This window comes from Rhinopithecus bieti, unplaced genomic scaffold (assembly GCF_001698545.2).
Source record: "Rhinopithecus bieti isolate Rb0 unplaced genomic scaffold, ASM169854v2 scaffold_48450, whole genome shotgun sequence".
Classification (NCBI taxonomy): Eukaryota; Metazoa; Chordata; class Mammalia; order Primates; family Cercopithecidae; genus Rhinopithecus; species Rhinopithecus bieti.
In genome coordinates, this window is record NW_016819072.1 from 248,529 (window position 1) to 275,747 (window position 27,219).

Genomic DNA, 27,219 nt, shown 5'->3' on the forward strand with positions numbered 1-27,219 from the left:
CACCTGAGGTCAGAGTTTGAGACCAGCCTGGCCAACATGGTGAGACCCCCGTCTCTATGAAAAATACAAAAATTAGCCGGATGTGGTGGTGCACACCTCTAATGCCAGCTATGGAAGAGGCTGAGACACAAGAATCGCTTGAACCCAAGAGACGGAGGTTGCAGTGAGCTGAGATCATGCCCTGCACTCTAGCCTGGGTGCCAGAGCAAGACTGTCTCAAAAAAAAAAAAAAAGGTTTCATTAAATTAAAGCTCATCAATGTTACTACGTTTATAATGTAAATCTCCAAGATACAACACATTTTTGTTGTATTGCTCTATGAAGTGGATTACTTATTTTTAAAAGAAGTTCCGCATTAAAATGTATCCATATTTAAAACATTGGTGTAGGTGTCTCAAAGTAAGAGAAACTAATTTTCTAAAATGTACAAGAAACTATGCTTTTTGATAATAAATTTGCAAGTGATAACTTGATACCTACAAAGAAGCTAAGGCCAAATTAAAGTATATGGACAGACATCATAAACATCCTCAGATAGATTATCAAGCTATAGGTAGTATGTTACATTTTACTGGGTATTTTTATTTGGGAAAAAAGTGCCCAGCTGCATGTATTTTTAATCTCTCATAACTGAGAATCAGCATGTTGGTGTGGCTGTATGTAGTAGTCATCCCTTACCCTCTGGGGATATATTCCATGCTTTATGAAATGGATCCTCATACCACATCCTTTTTAATACAGGCTCGTTGCAACATAATTCCTGGATTTTCAAAATCCAGCAAACACGGATACCTCTGCTACTCTGTTTTGGCCTTCATAGCTGCTTCCTCTCTCAGACGAGCTTTCTTTTCTAAGTTCAAGCTTGTTAAAGTCTTGGAATATATCCCCAGATGCCTGAAACTGTGGATAGTACCCAACCCTGCATATACTGTTTTTCGTATACATACATACCTATGATACCGTTTATTTTATAAATTAGGCACAGCACAATGCACTTTGAGGCAATTATTAAATAAGAGTTACCTGAACACTAGCACTGATTCCACAACAGCTGATCTGATAACAGAGATGGCTAGCACATATGGTGTGAATACACCAGACAGAGGGATGATTCACATCCCAGGTGGATGGAATGGATTGGCAAGAGATTTCATCATGCTACACTGAATGGTATGCAATCTAAAACTTACGCATTGTTATAGGAATTTTCCATTTAATATTTTCAGACCTCAGGTAACTGAAACCACAGAAAGCAAAGCCGTGAATTAGAGGGGACTACTGTAATGACTTGTCATCCATGAATAATTAAGAAGCATGTGAGAATCTATGTTTAAAATAGAAACCTGTATTCATACCTAAATATGAAACAACTCGATATCCCAAGGTCAAACTGTAAATGAGATATACATGAGGTGCAAATACTTCTCTTTTAACAATAATAATACATGAGATTTTTGTAATTGAGAAATTTAGCTTCTCAGGTGGTAGGAAAACAGCCAGTTGAGAATTCTAAGGCATGAAGCTAAGAGGGTGACTTGTGTTGACCCCAAGCAACTCCATGATGCTGGGATTTCTAAGTCCTTAGAAATTCCTGGCTGGACCTTGTCAGGATGTTTAAAAAACTGTTCTCCTAAAAGCCTCTATTTGGCAGCATGTTCAAAGATTATAGAATGTGGTCTGCCTGCTTCTCAGGGCTTGCTCTATTAGGGAGCAGCCTCCCCACCAAATACACCAAGGCATTTGAGAAGGCTGGCCCTCCAAGCTGCACCTGGGCCATATACTCAACTGGCCTTCCTTATCTCTACAAAATGAGTTCGCCTGTGGAGAGGTTACTTTGGTAATGAGAAGAGAAGTAAGATACGGTACCTACTTCTCTAAAGAGTTGGTATTCAAGTTGAAATAAATTGTTTCATTTTTGTCCAAAAGGCTGAGAGGCTACACTTTACTTTGATCAAAACAATAAAACACAGACAGTCATTATTTAAGAAAATTTATTTCTACTTCTACAGCAGAAATACGGAAATGGTACAGGTTTGGGCAAACCATGCTTTATGAAATGGATCCTCATACCACATCCTTTTTAATACAGGCTCGTTGCAACATAATTCCTAGATTTTCAAAATCCAGCCAACACGGATACCTCTGCTACTCTGTTTTGGCCTTCATAGCTGCTTCCTCTCTCAGACGAGCTTTCTTTTCTAAGTTCAAGCGTGTTAAAGTCTCGTTTCTTTGGGCAGCCTAAAGCAAAAGAGATTTGAACAGCTGATTTGTATGCTGGTCAGGGGAGGGTATCTTTACCTTGCATTGACGACAGCAGGTTAACAGGGCAGTAGAGGCATGGAGTCCTCTGCTGTTTGGACACTGGGCATGGCAGTCTTCTCCATGTGCTTCAACTTCCTCGTATGCTTCAACTTCCTTGTACTTATCCATTCAAGCATAAGTAAGAAGTGCCACACCTCTCCTTTTTCTTCCCTTCTGGCCCCTTTCTTTCAATCTTTATCCTCTCCTTTTCTCTTATACTTTCTTCTCATTCCACCCCACTTCTCTTTTATACTAAATACCTTCTCATTGCCATTTCTATCCCATTTTTCTTCTTTCACTTTTCTTTGTTGCTACCATTTCTCCTTCCCCAATTTATCTGCATACTCAGACCCTTCTAGTTCCTCACTTCTCTTTTACCAAAAACATTCAGCTTTGCAAATTCCAGACTTTACCAAAATACTACCATTGACGATTTCCACGATTATCTGTACTACAATTCCATCCTTTGAGTGGGGGAGGCAACCGTCCTCTTCCCTCATTTCCCTCTCCATGTAAATGGTCAGATTTCTATGAAGCTTACATACAGGCCAGTTTCAAAACTTTTATACCAAATAAGTGAAACTAGTACCCTAAGCTGATATTTCCTCCTATTTGCATAATTTCATATGTAAAAGAATTGGGTATATGGAGGGGGAGGAGAAAGGAAAGTTGACGGTGAGAGCAAAATACACAATGGCTAATTTTTCTCTTCCAAATTACATTAAGTTAAAAAGTTCTCCATTCCAGTAGCATTTATGGAAATGGAAATTCCATAAAACTAAAATGTTACAATTTCATGGTAAAGAACAAGAGAAGAACTCTCTGCAGTACACAGCATGTAGCCCTGGATGATGCTAGAAGTGATTCCAGGTGAATAATTTGCTTCTGGAATATTTAAACTCAGCAGTACAATTGAGTATACAAAAGCAATGCAAATTTCTCAGAATCCTAGAAGTTTACAGTCCTGTCCACATGTTTCTGCTGGTTTTAACCTGAGAACTATGCATGAGAGGTCAAAGAGGGAGACAAGAAAAAATGAAGTGGGGTAGAACAGAGTTTTCAAGAGAACTTCACCCAGCTCAGCACATCTGCCCCTTTGTACTCCCATGAGGTCAGCCTAAAATGGTCAGTATTTTCATTTAACTACAAGACTGAAGACAGCCAAAAGTACATTTCCTTTTACTTTGGAATTACTGAGGATAAGAAAGTTAAGAGTGGGTATGTAGAAGAACATTTTTAGTATCTTAAAGTAGTTGTAAGACATCTCTTTCCACATGGAAGCTGTGATATACAGAATCATACATGGTATTAAAAGAAGAATTTGACCAAAGCTGCTGAATATAAAAATAACTATAGCTTAATAGCAAGATAGTATAATATGAGGTTTGGTATCCTGCAAACTTAGGTCTAAATTTTTATCTTGCCACTTGTTAGCTATGTGAGTTTGGGAAAACTATTTACCTCTTAGGGTTATGGGGGTGATTAAGTGCCTGTTACATAATAAGCACTCAATAAATGGGAGCAATTTTCCTATTACCTGAATTGGGTCTAGGTTCACATTGTGGCTCGTCATTAGGGACATGTGTGGCCTTGGGCAAGTTACTAAGGCTTTCTAAGCTATAGTTTTCCTCATCTACAAATGAGGCCCTAATAATACTTATCTTACAGTGTTTTTGTGAGGTTCAGACAAGGTATCAGCTAGAAAAGTACCTGGAATGCAGTGAGTGTTCAATTAGTGATAGCTATTAATTATCATAATCTGTGCTAAAGATTTCTGGACTTGCATTCCTATGTACTGCTTAGGAGCTATGGTCCTTAGACATATGGCCCTGTCTGGCTGAGCTTCAAATAAAGAACCCTGCTAGGAAAGCTCACCATGATGAAGGCAGTTATGGTGAGGGTAAATACACTTGGGTACCAAGAGCAATCTGGAAATATGCAATGGGTTATTAAATATGCCAGTGTCATATTTCTTAATTTACATTATGACATCTGTCATCAGAAACACTTTTTAAATTTACATTACACAAAATGAATTTAGTCCTTCTTCACCACGCCAAAGTTAGGATTTGCTATTTATCCCCAAGGATGACATTCCAGGCTGGTTCCCAATATGTCTTATTTTTTTGGCTTATCTTTTCTCATGTAATGTAGAAAGTAGGCTCCTCTTCTCAGAGGGTAAATACAAGGGTCAGTCCTTTAGTTATTCTAGGTTTTTGGTGGAGAACATACACACTGGATAGAGAAAAACCCCTTCTCACCCTCTTGCCCTCGATAATCATGGCGATGCATCCTATCACTGTCAGGGCAATCATGAGATAGCTGATCTTCACGCGGATCTTGTTCTTTGCAGCATCAAGCATCTCCAACCTAGTAATACAATGAAATCATGAGAGAAAGTTATTAACTTTTCCCTTTCAGAAGTTGTGCAGGAAAAAAGTTGTGTATAAATTCAAAATATTGTAGTGTCTATAAATATATATAGGGAGACCTAGAGATCTCTTTAAAAAGGGCCTAGAGATCTCATAGGACTTTGGGGAGGATAAAGCATTTTTAATAACCCATTTATATATAAAATACAAGATAGCACACAATTAAGTACAAAAGTAAGAATAAAAAGTGAAGTCATGAACAAAGCCAAAAAAAAAAAAAAAAAAAAACATGGGCAAGGCATATTAATCTATACTTGCTATGGTGGACCCCAATTTCAGCTCTCAGGTTTCCAACCAGCCTATAAATGCTGAAAGTGAAACAGGTAGCCATTTCTCCCTGAGGTTCTTGAGAAGATGTTATGTGATCTAGTCATCATCTGAAAACATCTTGACAACAGATACTACAATAAGATTCATATGTTTCAACACAAAGCACAATTCAGAAAGATCAAACATTGGAGAAAGTTAACCAATGTGCTCCATATACCCAGCTTTTTTCTGTCTTGAACCCTGAATAGATTTGAGAATATCTAAAATAGTAGGAAGGCCCTTTAAGCAATGCTCCTTAATATTTATGTTTTTAAACTAATGTCTTGCTAAAATTGAGTGACAGTGAACTTGATATTGTGGTCTTTGGCAGGTGCCAAAGTGCAGCTTTTCTAACCTATCCACTGAATACAGACCCATGTGCCTTAAAAAAAAGTTGATGGTTGGTTCATCATTCTTGTGTGAAACCTAAGAGGCTTAACATAGAAGAGCCTAAAGAGAAGGCCAATCTACCTTGGTGATTTTGCAAGCAGGCAGTGAGTCATGCTTCTATTTTTAATTTACTTTATTTAAAGAGATAGGGTCTCACCATGTTGCCCAGGCTGGACTCACAATCTTAGACTCAAACGATCCTCCTCCCTCAGCCTCCTGAGCAGCCAGGGCTATAGGCATGCATTGCCACACCTGGTGGTCACGATTCTGTTACCTCGGTGTCTGGCAGAACCTCAAGGCAGGGGATGTGGAGCCCTTATGGGGCCCAAGATTAACTTCTGGTCTTCTCAGTAGATGTGTAAATAGGAAGTGATTATCTCTAGATGATGGGATTGAAGTGCTTTCTTTCCCCTGAGATATTTAACATGTATTACTTTTAAAATGGGAGAGGATTACTTTAAAAATGCTTGGAAGGAGGCAAAGGATCTGGGATGTTGCAGGTGGAAGGAGGAAGATGAAAGCATGTACAATGTGATGTAGGAGCTGGGACCTGTGAAGCAGCACATGGACAGGGTTCTCCAGGCATTTAAGCTGGGCCTGCAGGCTGGCAGGAACCCAATACAACTGCTAAGGACTGTCAAATTGGTCAGTTAGGAGCACGTGAGATTCCACTAACCACAAACTGACTTCCCATGTTGATGGTATTTTATGGGATTTGAAGTGCCATGATCCTCATGAAAAATAATCCATCCCATAGGGAGTAACAGGAACGGGCAAGTTAAGCAGTGCCTGTTCAGAACTACCAGTGCAAGGATAAATGGCTGCCCAGGCCCAGAAAAGACCCTTCCAGAGTGATTCATGAGGCAGTATTTTGGGCCTGAGGGGATCTTGGAACCAACTATTAGGCAGACTGAGGAAGGTGTTCTACAACAAAGCCTATACAGCATCTGTTACGGCCATGGGTGAATACCAGCTTATTTTCTGTTGGTATAGGAAGAATGAGGGCGTAGGCAAGAACCTGATGTCATGGTTATTTCCAGTATTCTCTTATTACCCAGAAGAATACATGACTTGAGCTAAGAAAAACCAGGGCTTTCCTGCTGAAATAATTCTAGTTAAAGTAATGTGCTATCAACTTGACTGGCAGAAGCAGAAAAGCTCTATTAAAGTTGTTGTAAACAGAAACTAAATACTACATATTTCCCTGGGAAAGAAATCCTGAATGAGCTCAGATCATTTTCAGTCATGACTTGAAACCAGAGACCAGAAGATCCAGGAATAGTTTCTTGCTGACAGGGAACTTCCAGGAGCTTTGTCCAAAGTCCCTGTCCCTGAATAGGATGATGCTTCACAGGAGATGACATCTATTTCTCAGAATCTCTTTTTAGCCAAGGTGCCAGCCAGTCAGCGTCTTTAACATGAGGCTAGGGCACTGGTTCTCAACTAGGGGAGATTCCCACCCCCCTGGTGCCCCTTGGACATTTGGCAGTGTCTGGAGAAATTTCTGGTTGTCAGCGCTGAGGCAATGCTATGGGCATCGAGAGGGCAGAAGCCAGGGATGCTGCCAAACATCTTCCAACAAATAGGGCACCCCCCGCCACAAAGCATCATCATCAAGCCCCAAATATCAATAGTACGGAGTTGAGAAACTGAGTTGGAGGAACCTGCACTCATTATCTACAAACTCTGAAAAATTTCCAAGATCCCAGCCAAGATCCCTTCCCTTAGGTTTAAGGAAATTGGTGACAGGAAGCACTCCTTCCTGAATTCCAGAGTGTTGCAATTAAATACTTTTATGTCTAAGGTTGAGTACTTAAATGGATTTGGGGGAATATAGTCATTGTCAGTGGTACTTAATTTATATACCTAGATTAAAAACAAACTTTAGAAAAGTCACACTTCTGTAGCCGGGGGATGAAATCAAATAATCAACTGACTTCAGAGTACCTGACAGTTCTTCACTAGTCACTATGTAACATACCAATGATAAGACACAGGTTTTCTAGCATTGTTTATATTCCAAGTACTTACCAAAGATAAAACATTTGGAAAAGTGAAAACTGTTTTCAAATTTGGTTGAAAAGTTTTAAACAGCTGGAACTCAGAGACATTGTTTTTCCCTTACATTAGTGAGAAATGAAAGCTGCTTGTAATACTAAATTCAGCACTCACGAGACAGTCTCTGGGATTTCATCTTCCTTTTTGAAGCGACCTGACCATATCAGCATCTTTTTCTGCCAATCCGTAGGTTTGTGTAAAGGCACTCTGTGGCTGTAAGTGCCTACGAGAAAAACCAAACAAGGAATCTTACGTGTTTGAGATTATAACTCTCAAATTTAATAACAGAAAATGGTATTAGTGCTTTTAACTAGTCACTAAACAGAAACAGTGAGAAACTTCAAGTTAATTAGAGCTTTATTTGAATGGAATTTCTTAGGATGCTTCATTTTCCAAATAAGATTATAAAATCCCATGAGGTAAAATAAAAGCATTATTTCCCAATATAAGCCTCATCCATTGAAAACTGAAAGAACATCAAGAACAAAAATATGAAGTAAGGATGAACAAGGAGGGAACAGTGAGAAGCTTGTCTGACTTCAGTAGACTAAGAAAAAGTTTGTAAGGTACAATCAGATTTTACCAGAGCTTGAATGTCAGGCTAAGGGGTTTAGAGTTGATTGGGAACTACTGTACATTTTGAAACACGGAAGAAACTAATGTTTTAGGAAGGCTTACTATCTGTACAATGGATGGAGAGAGAAAAGGGGGACAGGGTAGAGTGGGCAAAAAGTCTAAATGGGAGACTGTAATACAAGGGTGAGGGGATATAGTCTGAACCAGAGTTGCAGCAGTGGGAAGAGAGATGAAGTCAGTCTGAGGATGACTGAAAGCATGTGGAGACTGCTTAAGACAAAGAGGAAGGAGTCACGAGAACATCAAACTTAGATTACTAAGACAACAGCAGTATTGTAACTAAAAGAAGATGGGAAAAGACCCAGATGAGGAAGGAAAGAGCATGAATACTACTTAAAAGATTTGTTGAGTCTGAAGGGAATATACGCCATCTGAGTCATTTCATTAATAAGTAGGGACTAGACTAGAGATAAAAATCAGTGCAAAGGGAGAGCCAGTGAGGGTAATAAGCAGAAGGTCCTACTTATATTTTACCTAACACATAGTATCTTAATTTGGTTCATCTTTGGAGTTCTTTAAAACATAATTTCTGGACTACTATTTACTTTGGTACATCCATTCTCCTAGAGAAAGCTCCAGTCTGGGCCGGGTGCAGTAGCTCAAGCCTGTAATCCCAGCACTTTGGGAGGCCGAGATGGGCGGATCACGAGGTCAGGAGATGGAGACCATCCTGGCTAACACGGTGAAACCCCGTCTCTACTAAAAAATACAAAAAAAAAAAACTAGCTAGGCGAGCTGGCGGGCGCCTGTAGTCCCAGCTACTCGGGAGGCTGAGGCAGGAGAATGGTGTAAACCCGGGAGGCAGAGCTTGCAGTGAGCTGAGATCCGACCACTGCACTCCAGCCTGGGTGACAGAGCGAGACTCCGTCTCAAAAAAAAAAAAGAGAAAGCTCCAGTCCAACCGTAGAGGCAAGATGAAAATGACAAATGGTGAAAATGAAGAAACCACTGTGCATGTGCCCATGACCAGTAGGAGTACAACACTGGAGGTCTGCTGTAGGAACATGGGCCTACATGTGAGTAAAACATGAGAAGTATGATGTAGGACATGAGCCTGCATGTGAGTAAAACATGGGAGGTATGATGTGGGAACATGGGCCTCCCTCAGGCCTCCCATGTTGTATGATGTAGGAACATGGACCTCCCTCAGGCCTCCCACACTGTGCTCATATTGGTCATGTGCACATGCACAATGTAAACACAATGTGTTCTCTCTACATGGGAGGGTATGATATAGGAACCTCTCTCTTTTGGGTTCTTTTGATTCCAAGTTTTCCTACTCCTTGGGAGCTATCTACTTCATAAATAGAAAAAATAAAAACTTACGGGATGGAGCTCTGGGACTTTCCTGTGGTTTTATGCAAAATCCATTTATTATCTTCAAATGAAAGCTTCTGGTAAGCCTTAGAGATGAGGAAACATCTCTTTCACATAACCTAAAACAGCTTCCTAAAAAAGAGAGAAAAATGCTTCAAAGAAAGAAAATGTGATGTTTTCTCAAAATAAGAAATACCTGCAAGTTACGTTTCATTTATAAAAATTAGTTCATTTAGGAAATGAATTTACTATATGTAAGATACACATACTATATTTAAAGTGCTATGCCTGATGCTCTTTTAAAATATAAATGTTTTATTGATTAGGAAATTAGGAATTTACAACATAAAAATGTTACCAGCTGCAAATTTTAAATAAGTACTTCCCACATGTGTCTTATCATAACAATGGCTCTGGTGGCAATATTGTGTATTATGGCATCAGGGCTGTTGAGGTGAAGATTAGTAACCTCCCAAAAGTGATAAACTAGGTCACCAAGTTGCCAATACTATGCTGATAAACTGGTTAGGGGGCTGCAGTGGTTAGCAAAAAGTAACTCTAGAAAGCCTTGCTCCTTGTAAGCCACAAATCCCTAATTAGAAATCAATTTTAGATGTAGTTTTGAACTAAATATAACTTTAAAACTATATATATAAGAATATATGTAGTTTATTTTAAAAATTTAAACTCAAAGCACAGATAGAGAGTAGTATTACGAACCCCTATATACTCCTCACCCATTTTCAACAATGATTGCTATATGGCTAATAAGTATCATTTAACCTCTATAAAAACCCTGGAAGACAACCTAGGCAATACCATTCTGGACATAGGAATGGGCAAAGATTTCATGATGAAGATGCCAAAAGCAACTGCAGCAAAAGCAAAAATGGACAAATGGGATCTAATACATTTAACTTTTACTGTGCAGAAACTAAACAGATTCTGCAGAGCAAAAGAAACTACCAACAGAGTAAACAGACAACTTACAGAATGAGACAAAATTTTTGCAAACTATGCATCTGACAAAGGTCTAATATCCAGCTCTATGAGGAACTTAAACAAATTTACAAGAAAAAAAACACCAGCCCATTAAAAACTGGGCAAAGGACATGAGCAAATACTTTTCAAAAGAAGACACACATGCAGCCAACAGGCATATGGAATAACAAGTAACATCACCGATCACTAGAGAAATGCAAATCAAAACCACAATGCAATGCCATCTCATAACCAGCCACAATGCCTATTATTTATTTAATTTTTAGATATATACTATTTTAATCAGACTACACTTTCAACATTTTACAGATAAAATTATAATCACCTAAGCTTTTAAAAAATAAAAATTAGGCACAAATACACATATTCATAATTGCACTGGCAAACAGTTCCTACGAGATATTTAAATCTTTGTGAAAAGATAGCCCCCTTCTTTTCCCATGTGCCCTCAAGTCAAGCCTGATCTCTCTCCCTGTCACCCATAAAATCTCACTTTATGTTCCATGAACCAGGATCGCATGAACTAACCTGAAAGAAAAGGAGTTCTCTGTCTATATAATAATGTTGGCAAAATAAATCAACATATGTTTAACAAAAGCACACAAAATAAGAGATGCAATCAGGCGAATATTATTAAGTCACTCATCATGAACATAAAATTGTAATTCTACTTTTGTAAATTTTATCAACAGATTCTCAAATGCCACACTTGATGTATACATATAAGAAGAATAAGAAAAAATAAATGAAAAATGCATTTTCAGATATATTAAACAAAATCAGTTTTATGAAAATAAGCAAAGTAGTATTACAGTTATTACTCAACTTTCAAAAGGTCACACAAATATAAGACTTGTTGGCAAATATTAGGATAAAACATTTTCATATAAATATCAAGTATATATGGAAAGCAAAACATATTTAAGATATAAGATGTATTTATGATTTAAAATAATCTGTGCACATCATGAGAATATTCAAGACTCTATTGAATTTTTCCCCAAACAATGAACATCTGTATATAGTAACTATATTCTCAGTCTTGCTTTTTTTTTGAGACGGAGTTTCGCTCTTGTTGTCCAGGCTGGAGTCTAGTGGCACAATCTTGGCTCACCGCAACCTGTCTCCCAGGTTCAAGCGATTCTCCTGCCTCAGCCTCCCAAGTAGCTGGGATTACAGGCACCCGCCACCATGCCCGGCTAATTTTTTCGTATTTTTAGTAGAGATGGGGTTTATCCATGTTGGTCAGGCTAGTCACAAACTCCTGACCTCAGGTGATCCGGCCACCTCAGCCTCCCAAAGTACTGGGATTACAGGCGTGAGCCACCGTGCCTGGCCATTCTCAGTCTTTATTTATTTACTAAGTTCTGGGATACATGTCCTGAACGTGCAGGTTTGTTACATAGGTATACACATGCCATGGTGGTTTGCTGCGCCCACCAACTCGTCATTTACATTAGCTATTTCTCTCAATGCTATCCCTCCCCTAACCCTCCACTCCCTGACAGGCCCTGGTGTGTGATGTTCCCCTCCCTGTGTCCATGTGTTCTCATTGTTCAACTCCCATTTATGAGTGAGAACACGTGGTGTTTGGTTTTCTGTGCCTGTGTCAGGTTGCTGAGAATGATGGTTTCCAGCTTCATCCATGTCCCTGCAAAGGTCATGAACTCATCCTTTTTTATGGCTGCATAGTATCCCATGGTGTATATGTGCCACATTTTCTTTATCCACTCTATCACTGATGGGCATTTGGATTGGCTCCAAGCCTTNTAAACTAGCTATTTCTCTCAATGCTATCCCTCCCCTAACCCTCCACTCCCTGACAGGCCCTGGTGTGTGATGTTCCCCTCCCTGTGTCCATGTGTTCTCATTGTTCAACTCCCATTTATGAGTGAGAACACGTGGTGTTTGGTTTTCTGTGCCTGTGTCAGGTTGCTGAGAATGATGGTTTCCAGCTTCATCCATGTCCCTGCAAAGGTCATGAACTCATCCTTTTTTATGGCTGCATAGTATCCCATGGTGTATATGTGCCACATTTTCTTTATCCACTCTATCACTGATGGGCATTTGGATTGGCTCCAAGCCTTTGCTTTTTTTTTTTTTTTTTTTTTTTTAATGGAGTTTTGCTCTTGTTGCCCAGGTTGGAGTACAATGGTGTGGTCTCAGCTCACTGCAACCTCCACCTCCCAGGTTCAAACAATTCTCCTGCTTCAGCCTCCCAAGTAGCTGGGATTACAGGCACCTTCCACCATGCCCAGCTAATTTTGTATTTTAGTAGAGACGGGGTTTTACCATGTTGGCCAGGCTGGTCTTGAACTCCTGACTTCAGGTGATCCTCCCACCTCAGCCTCCCAAAGCGCTGGGATTACAGGCGTGAGCCACCGCGCCTGGCCAGAATGGCTACTATTAAAAAGTCAAAAAATAAGGGATGCTGTGGAGAGGTTTCAGAGAAAAAGGAACACTTATATGCTGTTGATGGGAGTATAAATTAGTTCAACCATTGTGGAAAGAAGTATGGCGATTCCTCAAAGACCTAAAAACAGAACTACCACTGGACCCAGCAATGCTATTACTGGGTATATCTCCAAAGGAATATAAATGTTTTATCATAAAGACACATGAATGTGTTTGTTCATTGCAGCACTATTCACAACAGTAAAGACATGAATCAACCTAAATGTCCATCAATGGCAGACTGGATAAAGAAAATGTGGTCTTTTCTTTAGGCCGGGCACAGTGGCGCATGCCTGTAATCCCAGCTACTTGGGTGGCTGAGGCATGAGAATTGCTCACTTGAACCTGGGAGTTGAAGGTTGCAGTGAGCCTAGATCATGACAGTGCACTCCAACCTGGGCAAGAGTGAGACTGTCTCAAAAAATAAATTAAAAAAATAAGAAAATGTGGTACATATACACCACAGAATACTACGCAGCCATAAAAAAAGAATGAGAGCATGTCCTCTGCAGGAACACAGACGGAGCTGGAGGTCATTCATTATCCTTAGCAAACTAACACAGGAACAGAAAACCAAATACTGCATGTTCTCATTAATAAGTGGGAGCTAAATAATGAGAACACATAGACAGAAGGGAACAACAAACACTGGGGCCTACCTGAGGGTTGTGGGTGGTAGGGAGGAGAGGATCAGAAAAAGTAATGAATGGGTACTAGGCTTAGTACCTGGGTGACAAAATAAACTGTACAGCAAACCTCTGTGACATGAGTTTACCTATGTAACAAACCTGCACATGTACCCCTGAACTTAAAAAATTTTTAAAATATCATTTCACCTAAACTCTAGCTATTATCTACCCCTACTGGATTGTTTTAAAGCAAATCCCAAATATTAGTTCATCCATAAATACTTCAGTATGTATTTCAAAATCATATCTGAAATATTAATATAATTTTAAAATGTTCCTTAATATCAGTATATTATGATCAAATCCTATTAAGATGAAATTTCTGATAGGCTCATTTTTTTTTTTAGTTGGCTTATTCAAAATAGGTGCACAAACTGAATATGGCTGATGCTTCCTGAGTTTCTTTAAATCTATAGGTCTCTCCTCTTACATTTTTTAAAATCATTTATTTGTTAAAGAAACCAGTCATTAGTCCTATAGAGTGTCCCTCAATTTTAGATTTTGCTTATCACACCCCCATGGTGTTGTCCAACATACTCTCCAAACTCCTCTATTCCTTGTAAACAGATTTTTGAGGCCTGAAAGATTCAGATTAGATCTTTTAGCAAGAATATCATAGGTGGTAGGTACTGTGTATGTCTTATTATGCTACATCAATAGGCATATGCCAATTTTGTCTCTTTTCATATTAAGATTGATCAGTAGATGCTATTAATCTGATTCACCTTTTATAAGGTTCCCCATCAACCTTTCATCTATTTTTTTTTTTTTTTAGCAGACAATGGTGATTATTACCTAGATCCATTTATTTCATTAGGGATTGCAAAATGGTGGTATTCTCCCCTTTCACATTAACTATTTGGTTATCTTAAGGCATAAATCATGCAGAAAATGTGGAATAAATGCTGGATTATTGCCCTTTGCCAGTTTTCAAATGAACAAATTGGTTTTCTTGCAACTGCCTTATGTTGCATTTTTACACCTGTGATGTGCTCTAGACTATTTCAGTTGTTCCTTTTAATCCCATCTTTAGTTATTGAGAACCCTTCTAAATTGGCTCTGAAGTCCTTTGAACATATCCTTAGTGGTAATTGATAGCTTTCTTTCTGACAAGATATTCCAGACTGATTTTAAATGTTTTCTGCCCCTGAGTTGGAATCACACATTCCTACCAATGGGCTCTGGTTCTTTTAAAGAAATGTTTTTAGAGACTCCTTATGGGGGGCTCATTTTTTTTCAGTTTGTCGCTGTTTTTGCCTCTTCAGTGAATAAAGCTAGGAAATACCTTCATAAAATAAATACATTTAAGAAATTAGTTTTAATTAGGAATTCTTACCTTCAGCTTTAGCATGAATAATTTTAATTAATTAAAATCAGAAGCAGAGACAACCAGAAATAGTTTTGATCAGGTGGGAGAAAGGGTGAGTAATTCTGATCTTGGGATTGTGGTGCAGATGAGGCCAGGTCTGGTATAAGCTCCTGAGATCACAAGACATCTAAGAGCCCCTGAGTCTCTAGGATGTGGAAGAGTGGAACAGAAATGAAAGCTGGAAAGGCACCAGAGATAAATCTGACTAGGGCTTTGCCACTATATGATGCTCTAGATGATAGAAATTGAATGCCCAAGACTTGTATTGAATACAGTAAGAGTGTGTGCCCTCAGACCTTTGTGGTTAAAAATGAATTTGCTAGTGGATAAAAAGACTGTGCCTTGGAAGTTCCAAACTCCCACTTGGGTGTCTTGCAGTCTCAGAGTTTGGAGCAATAAGGGGAGGTAAGAGAGGCAGTAGGAGTAAAACATGGTTACAGAGGCAGTTTTCCCAGTGATAGTGAAAAGCATCATTTCCTCACTTTTCCCCCTTGCTGTTAAAAATATATATATATCTTTTGAACATAACAAGTTAAAAGATACTACTGTGGACTTCTCATGGAAATATGTTCATGTTTAAAATTTTAAAAATAATACTTTTATTGATAGATAATTCCCTATCATAAAACTCACTTTTAAAGTGTGAAATTCAGTAGTTTTCATGTATTCACAAAGTTGTGTATTGATCACTACTATCTAATTCCAGAAGACATTCATCAACCCTGAAAGAAATCCTGAATACGTTAGCAGTCATTCCGTTTCCTCTTTCCCCCAACCCTAATTTGATTTCAGTCTCTATGGATTTGCATATTCTGGACATTTTATATAAATGGAATCATGGGGGGAAAAGAAAGAGAGATCAGCCTCTTACTGTGTCTATATAGAAAGAAGTAGACATAGGAGACTCCATTTTGTTCTGTATTTGAGATGCTGTTAATCTGTGACCCTACCCCCAACCTTGTCCTTGCAAGAGACATGTGCTGTGGTGACTCAAGGTTTAATGGATTTTGGGCTGTGCAGGATGTGCCTTTGTTAAACAAGTGCCTGAAGGCAGCTTGCTGGTTAAAAGTCATCACCATTCTCTTAATCTCAAGTACCCAGGGACACGTACACTGCCAAAGGTCACAGGGACCTCTGCCTAGGAAAGCTAGGTATTGTCCAAGGTTTCTCCCCATGTGATAGTCTGAAATATGGCCTCGTGGGAAGAGAAAGACCTGATCGTCCCCCAGCCTGACACCCATGAAGGGTCTGTGCTGAGGAGGACTAGTACAGGAGGAAAGACGGCCTTTTGGCGGTTGTTGGCAGTTGAGATAGAGAAAAGCATCTGTCTCCGGCCCGTCCCTGGGCAATGGAACATCTTGGTGTAAAACCGGATTGTATGCTCTGTTTACTGAGATAGGAGAAAACCGCCTTACGGCAAAAGGTGGGACTTGCTGGAGCAATGCTGCTAAAAGGTTTATGGAGATGTCTGCATATGCATATCAAGGCACAGCATTTTCCTTTAAACTTATTCATGTCACAGAGCTCTTTATTCATATGTCTTACTGCTGATTTTCNAGGAGGAAAGACGGCCTTTTGGCGGTTGTTGGCAGTTGAGATAGAGAAAAGCATCTGTCTCCGGCCCGTCCCTGGGCAATGGAACATCTTGGTGTAAAACCGGATTGTATGCTCTGTTTACTGAGATAGGAGAAAACCGCCTTACGGCAAAAGGTGGGACTTGCTGGAGCAATGCTGCTAAAAGGTTTATGGAGATGTCTGCATATGCATATCAAGGCACAGCATTTTCCTTTAAACTTATTCATGTCACAGAGCTCTTTATTCATATGTCTTACTGCTGATTTTCTCCCTACAGTGATCCTATTATCCTGCCACTCCCTTATCTTTAAGATGGTAAAGATAATTATCAATAAATATTAAGGGAACTCAGAGACTGGTGCCGGCGTGGGTCCTCTGTATGCTGAGCGTAGGTCCCCTGGGCCCACTTTTTCTTTCTCTATTCTTTGTCTGTGTCTCATTTCTTTTCTCAAGTCTCTCGTTCCACCTAACAAGAAACGCCCACAGGTGTGGAGGGACAGGCCACCCCTTCAGAATCATACAACATGTGGTCTTTTATGACTGTCTTCTTTTACTTATATTTTCAAGGTTCATCCATGCTGTAGCGTTTGTCAGTACTTGATTCCTTTTTATTGACTAATTTTATTCCACTATACCAGAGTTTGTTTACACATTAGTCAACTAATGGACATTTGGGTGGTTTCCACTTTTTGGCTATTATGAATAATGCCGTTATAAACATTTGTGTACAAATTTTTAAGGAACATGTATTTTCGTTTGTGGGGTATATACTAAGGGGTGAAATAACTGGGTGATACAACTCTCCATTTAATCATTTAAGGAATTACAGGACCATTTTCCAAGTGGCTGTAACATTTCACATTTTCATATCATGAGGGTTCCAATGTCTTCACATCCATATCCACATCTGTTGTTCTTTTTGATTATAACTGTCCCAGTAGGAATGAAGTGGTATCTCATTGTAGTCTTAAGTTACATTTATGTAATGAGTAATAATGAGGATCTTTTCATGTACTAATTGGATATTTGCATATCTTCTCCAGAGAAATATCTATTTAGTTCCTCTGCCCATTTTTTTTAAGTAGGGTTATGTCTTTTTATTTTTGAGTTGTAAGAGTTCTTTCCTTATCTGATATATAATTCACAAATATAGTCTCCCATTCCATGAGTATCTTTTCACTATTTTGATGATGTCTTTTGAAGTATAAAAAAATTTAATTTAGGTGAGGTCCAGTTTATCCATCTTTTCTTTTAATGCTTGAGCTTTTGGTGCCATACACGAGGTCACAAAGATTTACTCCTATATTCTAGAATTTTATAGTTTTAGCTCTAATATTTAGGTCTGTGATGTACTTTGAGTTACAGTAGTATACTTTATGTGGAAAGGATCCAAATTCATATTTTGGCATGTAAATATCCAGTTCTCCCAGCACCACTTGTTTAAAAGACTATTCTTTCCCTCACTGAGCTGTTTTAGTGCAATATAGAAAATCAATTGACCGTAAATATGAGAGTATATTTCTGGACTATCAGTTCTATTCCACTGATCTAGATGTCTGTCCTTATGCCAGCACCACACAGTCTTGATTATTACAGCTTTGTAGTTTTTAATCAGGAGGTATAAGTCATCCAACTTGGCTTTTCTTTTAAAAGATTAGTTCGCCTACTCAGGGTCCCTTAAATTTCTGTATGAATTTGAGGACAAGCTTGCCAATCTCTGCAAAGGCCCCAGCTGGGATTCTGTTGGGGATTGTGTTCCATCTGTAGATCAATTTGAGGAATACTTTCATCTGAAAAATATTAAGTCTCTCGAACCATGAACATGGGCTGTCTTTCCATTTATTTGGGTCTTCTTTAATTTCTTTCAGTAGTGCTTTTGCAATTTCCAGAGTACGTTTTAAACTTCGTTATTCTTTTTGATGCTATTATAAATGGAATTGTTTTTCTTCATGTTTGCATCATTTATTGCCCATTTATCTTGCATACTGCAAAACTGTTCAACATTTAGTCTAATAGGGTATGTGTGTGTATGTATTCCTTAGGATTTTCTATATACATGATCATGTTATCTGGGAATATAGTTTTACTTCTTTTGCCACTTACTGTTTTTCCTACCTAAATTCCCTAACGAGAACCTCCAGTACAGTGTTGAATAGAAATGTTGAGAATGGACATCCTTGTCATGTCATGGCAGAAAAGCATTCAGCCTTTCACCATTAAGTCAGATGTTAGTTGCAGGTTTTTCATTTAATGTCCTTTATCAGGTTGAGGAAGTTCCTTTCTATTCATAGTTTCTGAGTGTTTATAGTGAAGAGAAGTTGCATTTTGTCAAATGCTTTCTCTGTGTTTACTGATGTGGTTGTGTGTTTTTTTCCTTTATTCTATTAACATGGTGAATGATGTTGAGTCAGGAGTCCTAACCTTACATTTTTAGCATAAATCCCACTTGATCACAATTTATAATTTTTCATGTCACTGGATTCATTTTGTAGCATTTTCTTGAGGATTTCTACATCAATATTCATAAGGGATATATATGGGTCTGTAGTTTTCTTGAGTTTTTTTGGGGGGGGGTTTGGTATGAGGATAATGTGGCCTCATCCAATGTATTGGGAAGTGATCCCTCCTCTTTTGTATTTTGGAAGAGTTTGTGAAAGATTAATTCTATCTTTTTCTTTAAATGTTTGGTAGAATGCACAATTGAAGCCATCTGGGCCTGGACTTTTTCTTTACAGGAAGTTTTAAAATCACTAGTTCAATCTCCTGTTATAGGACTTTTCAGATTTTTTATTTTTTCTTGACTTAGTTTTGGTAATTTTTGTCTTTCTATAAGTATGTCCATTTCATCTGGTTTATGTCATTTTTGGCATACAGCTGTTACCCACTCCATGTTATGTCAAACAAGTGCTGCTGATTATTTTCAACAAATGCACCAGGGAGAACACTGCAGTGAATAAACTCCAAGTCAGGTGAAAAAAGACAAGCCCTATGAATGGGGTTTGCAGCGAACTGTCAGACAAGTCAAATAGTAACAATTCTCGAGCTGGAAGTTTTGGAGAACTCTAAACCCATTCCGCCTTCTTCAGTGCCTGTAAGACTGCTGGTTTTCAAAGCAACTGTGATTTGTGAGGCTGCTGGTTTTCAAGGCTATTGTGAAGCTGAGAGAAGACAGGAATAAAGCAAGTTAAAAATCCACAAGACTTGCTGTCCTACCATGATTTCAGTCTTTTTTTTTTTTTTTGATAAATGCTCCTCAGATTGTTACAAATGCCTGGTAATTTTCCAGAGTTCTGGAAAAGTTGCTTCTGCCAACTTCTGGCAGTGTTATCATTGCTTTTAGGTAAAAATGGATTTTCAGAGGTCCTTACTCTTGACACATCTGAAGTTGGAATCTCTATTTGTGGTTACCTGCCACATGGTCTTTTTCATAAAAGGCCTCATTTATATCCTTTTTCAGGGCTATAAATCCCAGAACGCTTTGCCTGGCTGGGTCTGGTAAGCACAACATCTGTAACACCTAGTGGAAAGGAGATAAATTAATTGCTTTTAGCTTGTTTCCTCATTTAAAACGTGGATAATGCAGTGTTTCTTGTACCAAAGCTGATTTGAGGGTTAAACGGAAAAGCAAATATGGGAGCATCTGGTAAGACACTTGAAATACAGCAGGTTCTCTGTTAAGTTTATTTTTTAAAAAATATTATGTAAAACATTAACTTTGATAAAATGCTTCTAGAACACTTTTCAATTTTACCCAAATATAGTTAGGATTTCTGATAAAGGTAATTATGCAGTTATGAGGCCATGGGAAAAGTCTATGAAACTTTTCAATAGCTTTTAATAGCACTGAGGATTAAGACACAATTATTAAATCTTGTGATCCTCAAACTTTAGTGTTTTAGTGTGAATCAGAGGAATGCCTTGTTAAAACACAAATCATGAGGCTGCCTACCTCCAGTTTCTGCATCCACAGTTCTGTAATGGAGGCTGTGAATTCGCATTTCTAACAAGTTCCTAGGTGATGCTGCTACTGCTGGTTCTGGACTATACTTTGAGAACCTAGGAGTTTCTCTCCCCTAAGATGTGGTTAAACATACGTAACATAATATTTACCATTTTAATTATTTTTAAGTGTTCAATTCAGTGGCGTTAAGTACATTTACACTGTTGTGCAACTAATTACTACTATCCATCTCCAGGACTTTTTCATCTCCCCAGAGAACCACTAGTTTAATGTGACCTATAAGGCCCCATCTCACACAATGCTGTCCCATTCCTCCTTTGGCAGGCACTTACAAAAGGAACAAGGTTAACTGGCAGCAAGCTAGGAGGACTCTGCTCTTTAAACAGAAAAAGAATCAATAATTATTTCCTAAGACAGCTGTCCCTCCCCATCCCTCCTAATTAGAACAAAGGCAGTTTAGGAGAACAGAAGACAAACTGCCTCTCAGCTAGCTCAGTTTGAGAAATAATACAGCAAAAAATGCTAACATGTATACTTACTATCAGTGACATCGATGTATGTTGGAGATATTCATTCAACAAAGTACTTCCTATGTGCCAGGCATTGTTTTAGGAAATATACAAAAAAGATAAAAATCTGTGCCAAAAGAACTTGCATTCTACTGGGGAGAAAGTTATATATATATATATATATCTATATATGTTAGGTACTCAGTTATCTCCATAACTTTACTCTTCCTTTGCCCTCAGGTCTTCCACCTCTCACCACCTATAACTCAATGCCACCTAAACCTACTCAATAATGCGCCATCTTCTCTGCCAAACTAACACAAATCTTTGATGGCGTTTCTGATTATTTTTCCAACTTTCTTATTTCTGACAATGAGGCAATACTTCCGTAGTCCTCAACATTAAAAAACTTGTCTTTAAGTCCTTCCTTACTCAGTATCTTCAAACTCATCCTTTCTTCAAGACACTTCCTGAATATATTCCTTTGTTATTTCCATCATCACCTCACACATCAGTTACTGTAACATCTTCATAGGTAGCAGCAGTTCAACTGGTATATAGTTACTGTGTTAATTTTCCAGAAATGTTTCTTGTATTACTTCTCCTGCTAGATCCATTTATTTCATTAGGGATTGCAAAATGGTGGTATTCTCCCCTTTCACATTAACTATTTGGTTATCTTAAGGTATAAATCATGCAGAAAATGTGGAATAAATGCTGGATTATTGCCCTTTGCCAGTTTTCAAATGAACAAATTGGTTTTCTTGCAACTGCCTTGTGTTGCATTTTTACACCTGTGATGTGCTCTAGACTATTTCAGTTGTTCCTTTTAATCCCATCTTTAGTTATTGAGAACCCTTCTAAATTGGCTCTGGAGTCCTTTGAACACATCCTTAGTGGTAATTGATAGCTTTCTTTCTGACAAGATATTCCAGACTGATTTTAAATTCTCCTGCTAAAAGGTTTTTTTGGTTCAAATTCATTTGGTTCAAACTTCTCCAAACACCACACTTTATCTCCTATTACCTCCTGATCAAAATCCAAGGTAATCTTTCCTCTCGTAGCCTTTTTCAGACTCATTATCGCCCCTACATGTGCTTACATCACTCTCACACCCCTTTGTTTCAAGAATCTCAGAATTCTTGAAGCCAATGGTATACTGGAGGGGGCCAGTGGAGACAAGTCCTGATTTGTAGTGTTTGCCAATAACCCTTACCATAGCAGATCTTAAGCTACTAATGTAACATCACCGAATACGAAATTGGGAAGAGACTTGCACAAAGTCAGTGGCTCCAGGACACCACAGCAGCACTTACAATCTGGTCTGTAATCTAAAGCTTTATATATATACTGTTTTGTATAGGTTATTCTGGTGTATTATATGTTTGTTTGTTCACTGCAATAAATCAGCCATAGGAGTGGTGCAGTCCATTCATTTTAGAGCCTTCACAGTATACATACAGGGCATTCATTGTGTACTCAATAAATACTTGGTAAGACCTGGAGAGGAGCAATGACCAAAGCCAAAGGTGGGGGTAGTTAAAATGGGTATGTTCTCATTTAGGGTTGGTTAGCAAGAACAAACAGAACAATAAGGTAGCAGAATGTGATAGAAATAAAATCAGAATGGGAGCCAGGGGATATTGGCTATGTCCCAGGTCTGTACCTGTGTGATCCTTAGCAAGCCGATTCCCTTCTTGGCCCTTAAGTTTCCTCATCTGTAAAAATTAGAGGACTAGACTACCTGACTTCTAAGATACCTCTCTACTCTAATGCTCTGAAATGTCAGTTAAACTAAAAGGAAGGCAGCCCATAGTCCATTACATTGGTAACAATAATGACGATAATAAATTCATTTTCAAATCTGACCAGTCAACAGAGTTTAGGGCAGCAAAACTTTCTTTCAAGAAGAAACATTCTTGTAAGGTCATTCTATTCCTTTGAACTAATAATCATTCTGTAGAAAGATACAATATCTAAAAGTTGTATCTATTTTATTCTTTCAGGAGAAAAGAGGTGTGAAAACTCACCTTATATCTGCAGCATGTTCCAAGATATGTCCTAGCGTCCTTCGTCCAAAAAATATACATTGCCTGTCTACTATGAGCTGAACACCAATAAGTGGTAAGGATTGAGTAAAAACAAAACAGATCTAGTGTTTACCCTCATGAAACCCAGCATAGTGTGGGTAAATGGCCATTTAGTTCCTAATCATCTGTATCAGTGCTTTTTAACTTAAAGAGCATGAACTGCCCTGAGTAGCAGATACAAGCTATGGACCCTCTCTCTCAAAAATGGTACACAATCATAAAAATTTGAGAAGTTCACAGGACCTCTCAAACATGGAAGTGTCCAGTACCACAACTTAACAACCCTGATCTATATCTACAACTACATCTACAAAATAACAAATTCGAGCTCATAAAAGCCTATATTATGTTTGCTATATTGTTTGCTAAGGGAGTATACCAAAGATTGCCAACAGAAACAAAAGTAAAGGTCCGTCATTTATAAGGTTAAGTTTTGATCATCTGAAATTTCACTTACCTAGAGAATCTTATTCCAAATATTCTGGATAAATAAGGGATGCCTAGATTATGCTTTTTTTTTTTTTTTTTTTTTTTTTTTCCCAGAGACAGGGTCTCACTCTGTTGCCCAGACTGGAGTGTGGTAGCATGACTGTATTATAGCTCAACGCAGCCTCAAACTTCTGGGCTCAAATGATCTTCTTGCCTCAGCTTCCTGAGTAGCTGAGACCACGGGTTTGAGCCACCATGCCCAGCTAATTTTTAAAAGCTTTTCGGAAAGACAGACTCTTGCTAATTTAGCCAGGTTGGTCTCAAACTCCTGGTCTCAAGCAATCCTCCGGTATCAGCCTCCCAAAGTGCTGGGATGGCAGGCGTGAGCCACCACACTGGGCCTACATTTCTATTTGATCTATCATTCCTTTGGCTAAGGCTGCTTATTAAATCAGTCTTCTTTCTTGAAAAGCCATTTGCACATGAAGATGTACTTGCATTTCAGAACTAAATCTGCATTTCATGACTCTTTCATTTCAGATTAATGAGACCCAATTAGTCATGACAAATTCAACACGCACAGCCCCTGAATGAACAGTTTGAACAACAGCAAAAAACACAAAAATTCCAGAATTAGAGGGTACCGACTCCTATCCTGGCTCTAACATTTGCTGGCAAAGTGATCCTGGACAAGTCATCTCTAACCTATGTTTCTTCACTTATAAAGTGTGGGAGGAGTAAGACTCACCTGAGAGGGCTGCTATGAGAAATCCATCCAACAAAATAATGTATATGAAAGTGTTTAGCTAGGAAGTGGGTGAAAGGCAGTAGGCTGTTCTGGAGTTGCTCACAAAGCATCAGATATTCGTGGAAGATCATATGGAGAGCTGCTCACATAACATCCTTAGTGTGCTATTAACATTTTATATCTGAAGTAAAATAAATTGTTCTTAAATCACTCAAGGAATTCTGCTTTGGTTAAGTGGTCAATAGTGAAGTTTTCACACATCAGAAGTTTGCAGAGAGGCTTTGGAATTTTCAGGATGCATAAATATATTATCAAAGCAAGAAGGTGAACTACTTACAATACACTCAGTATTAGTTCCAAGATGTCAAAGTTCTTTTCCTGCAGTCCATTTTAACTTTTTTACAGAGCAATGATCCTTTCACTTGCCTTGTTGAAAAGCTTTATAATGGTTAATATGATGTACAGAAGATATTTTAGGTGAATTAGTTCAACAAAACTGACAAAATCAATGAAATCAATCATAGTACTGAGAATTTTAGTGGAGAAAGTGTTTGCTTTTAAAGGAAGCAAATATAGTAATACTCCTTAGTTTGAGACATGTTTTCCAGTCCACTCTCCACTGGAACATCAGATAAGCTGTGTAAAGGATAATCTTGGGGTGGGGAGGGTTATATACCAAACTTGTGAAACTATGCAACATTCACTTTTTTTTTTTGCATTATTTCATTTACATTTACAATATACATTTATATTATTTGAATAGCCAAGTTTGGGGCTGTTTTTCCTTTAAAAATTGAATTAACATCTTTTTAATAATGTAGCGCCATTGAACAAAAGATCTCTGGTACCTAGAAAAGAGGCAAAATGCAAGCCCTCTGATTTCTCAACCCCTACTATGCCAAGGCTCTGCTGGTTCTCCCAAGAAAAAGAATTAAGTTTTCATTACCTAAGTCCAAAACAGTCATCACACAAATGTCTACCACCAAAACAAACTGCAGATCCTTCAATTACACACTTTCCTCCAAGAAATTCGAATCAATTAATTGTATAAGTGTTTAAAAGCAATGTATCCTCCATTTTAAGAAAATTATTATTATTAATCTGTAAGACCTAAATCGTTGGCTTAATCAGACATTTAATGAGTGGGGAAACTTCAGACTGGAGGTTTTCTGGGATAAACTCCAGAGAGGAAGGGGCAGGGAAGAGGGAAGACTCAAGTAGAGGAACAGATAGGGGTAGTTAGGGTGGAAAGCTAAATGAATGGGTAAAAGGGAAGTCTAGGGATAGTAGGTGTTTTACAGACTGAGCTCAGGGGAGTCTGAGGACTGGGGTGAGGAGAAGGGTAGGCACGTGGGCAGTTAAATTGGTGGGAGCTGAGTGGATGGAGATGAGGGTAACTCACGGGCAGTCTCCAATATCTATCAGTAGCTGCTCACCTAGTTCTCTCCCACACTGACAATAAGGAAGCAGGATTCCGAGCAACCGAGAAAGTGCGTCATGGAATGGAGCCACTCCGGGGCCTAGGAAGGCTTCAGGATTCCCCCACCCGCAGCGGCTGGGCCAGCTGCCCTACCTCCCATAGCCCGACCGGCGTCTCACCCGCTGCCAGGAGCAGACCGCGGAGCCTCCCCATGGCCACCTACTACTCCGCCGACCAGCGCAGAACTTCGCCGGGGACGGCGGCGCTGGTGAGCTCAATGTCACCCAGTGCTGGAGAGGGAAGGACGCAGGCGGCGCCGGGGGTGGGGCGTACGCGACGCTGTGGACCGGCATGCGCCAGTGCGGGGCGTGCAGGACGTGCGCGACGCGCTGGAGACCGGCGGCGCCAGCGTAGTGCCCCTGGGGCCGCGTTCCGAGCCAGTTTTGGAAATGGTCTTGTGGAGTGTGGCTCCGTGAGTTCTTGCCCTAGCGGATATGCATCCATGGAAGGACCTGTGCGAAATAGAAGGGAAAAGTGCAACTTTCGTGAGCTGTAAACGCCCAAAATACACCAGATAAACCAGTATTCCAGTATGCCGCTCTTCCAGTGTTTTCAATGAACATAAGCTTTTATCAGAAAACACGTAATTAGACTCAGTGCTCAGTGACCTTTTGGCTTTGGAGCATCCCTCAGGCAAATCTGAGAAATTAACGTGTATGTTTTCAATTTGTTTTCTATTTACCTATTTTCTAAAAACATTTGATAATCTCCATCCTAAACACCTTACTCATACCCACCCACTCTGCCAGAAATGCCGTTTTTTCTTGACGTTTCTTAGTGGTCCCAAATGCTTAACAAAGACCCCTCTGCTCCAGGGTCAAGGGAGGAAGACAGGCACTGGAGTGAGAGGTATTAGGTCTCACTTGCCTAGATTTCCTTCAACGACCTGGTAGGGGAACGACAAGGAAATTGTTTCCCTTTTGTGAAGATGGGATTGGAGTAAACAGTCCCTTCAAGTTTTGACAATCTTTGATCCATGCATCTGGCCCAGTTCCAGGAGGGCATGTTAAAGGGGTTAGGACAGCAGGGTGACAGGTTTCGAGGTGGATGCGGACCACGTAGAAGTCAAGTCTTCCACTCAGCTTTCCTAAGGATTCTCCTAGTGCTATATTTTTTGTCAGGCGGCTCCGCGGTCACCTTTGCTCCGCGGTGATTGGCCTGCAGCGGGGTCCTCGTGTTTGTCCAATATGGCGGCGCCCAGTGGCGGTGTGAACTGTGAGGAGTTCGCCGAGTTCCAGGTGATGGGGTTTTCCTCATGTGGCAGGCATGTCCCTCCTTTTGTCCCCAGACCCTATTCCCTGCTTTGCGAGGGAGTATGAACCAGCTTTGGAAAAAGCGGGCAATTCAAAGCTGTTTTCTAGAGCCATTGGAGGTCATGAGGGGCGCGGGTTTGGCCTTAGGGAGCAAGGCTGCTCTGTAGGAGGAGGGAGGAGGGGGGGTCATAGTTCTCTCTGCGGCTCGCAGGCCTTG

General features: G+C 39.4%; 2 protein-coding genes and 1 long non-coding RNA gene across 10 annotated transcripts in view; 1 reads left to right on the forward strand and 2 right to left on the reverse strand.

Annotated features, from left to right (window-relative positions):
• The window catches only part of MIX23 (mitochondrial matrix import factor 23), a 51,554-nt gene that overhangs the window by 4,583 nt on the left and 19,752 nt on the right, over positions 1-27,219 (forward strand). For 2 of the 7 annotated variants that reach the window (XM_017858205.1, XM_017858204.1), the window contains exon 1: positions 26,888-26,987. In XM_017858205.1, the coding sequence (XP_017713694.1) occupies positions 26,937-26,987 (51 nt within the window). In that variant the 5' untranslated portion in view covers positions 26,888-26,936. Of the gene's footprint in view, positions 1-23,008; positions 23,127-26,122; positions 26,404-26,742; positions 27,014-27,219 lie in introns of those variants that run through there. The other 5 variants (XM_017858207.1, XM_017858206.1, XM_017858208.1 and 2 more) reach the window with 4 other exon arrangements.
• FAM162A (family with sequence similarity 162 member A) lies at positions 1,975-26,022 on the reverse strand. 2 transcript variants are annotated; one of them, XM_017858201.1, is made up of 5 exons: positions 25,869-26,022; positions 9,453-9,575; positions 7,605-7,713; positions 4,563-4,671; positions 1,975-2,238 (listed from the first exon to the last, which is right to left on the reverse strand). In XM_017858201.1, exons 1-5 carry the CDS (start codon positions 25,900-25,902, stop codon positions 2,146-2,148), a joined length of 468 nt encoding a protein of 155 aa, XP_017713690.1. In that variant the 5' UTR covers positions 25,903-26,022; the 3' UTR covers positions 1,975-2,145. The 2 variants fall into 2 exon arrangements, with proteins under 2 accessions (XP_017713690.1, XP_017713691.1); XM_017858202.1 differs by having other exon boundaries at positions 25,843-25,922.
• On the reverse strand, positions 19,302-25,835 carry LOC108519297 (uncharacterized). Its single transcript, XR_001882599.1, has 2 exons — positions 25,706-25,835; positions 19,302-20,049 (listed from the first exon to the last, which is right to left on the reverse strand). It is a non-coding gene; the product is annotated as an uncharacterized LOC108519297 (long non-coding RNA).

What these genes read in the sequence shown, in the direction of transcription:
- FAM162A (XM_017858201.1), bottom strand. Translation starts at nt 25,902, where the DNA reads ATGGGGAGGCTCCGCGGTCTGCTCCTGGCAGCGG. An exon ending in CGGTCTGCTCCTGGCAGCGG is followed by an intron (nt 9,576 to 25,868) that starts GTGAGACGCCGG and finishes TCTCTTTTTTAG; the next exon opens with GAAGCTGTTTTAGGTTATGT. An exon ending in GAAATCCCAGAGACTGTCTC is followed by an intron (nt 4,672 to 7,604) that starts GTGAGTGCTGAA and finishes TTGTATTACTAG; the next exon opens with GTTGGAGATGCTTGATGCTG.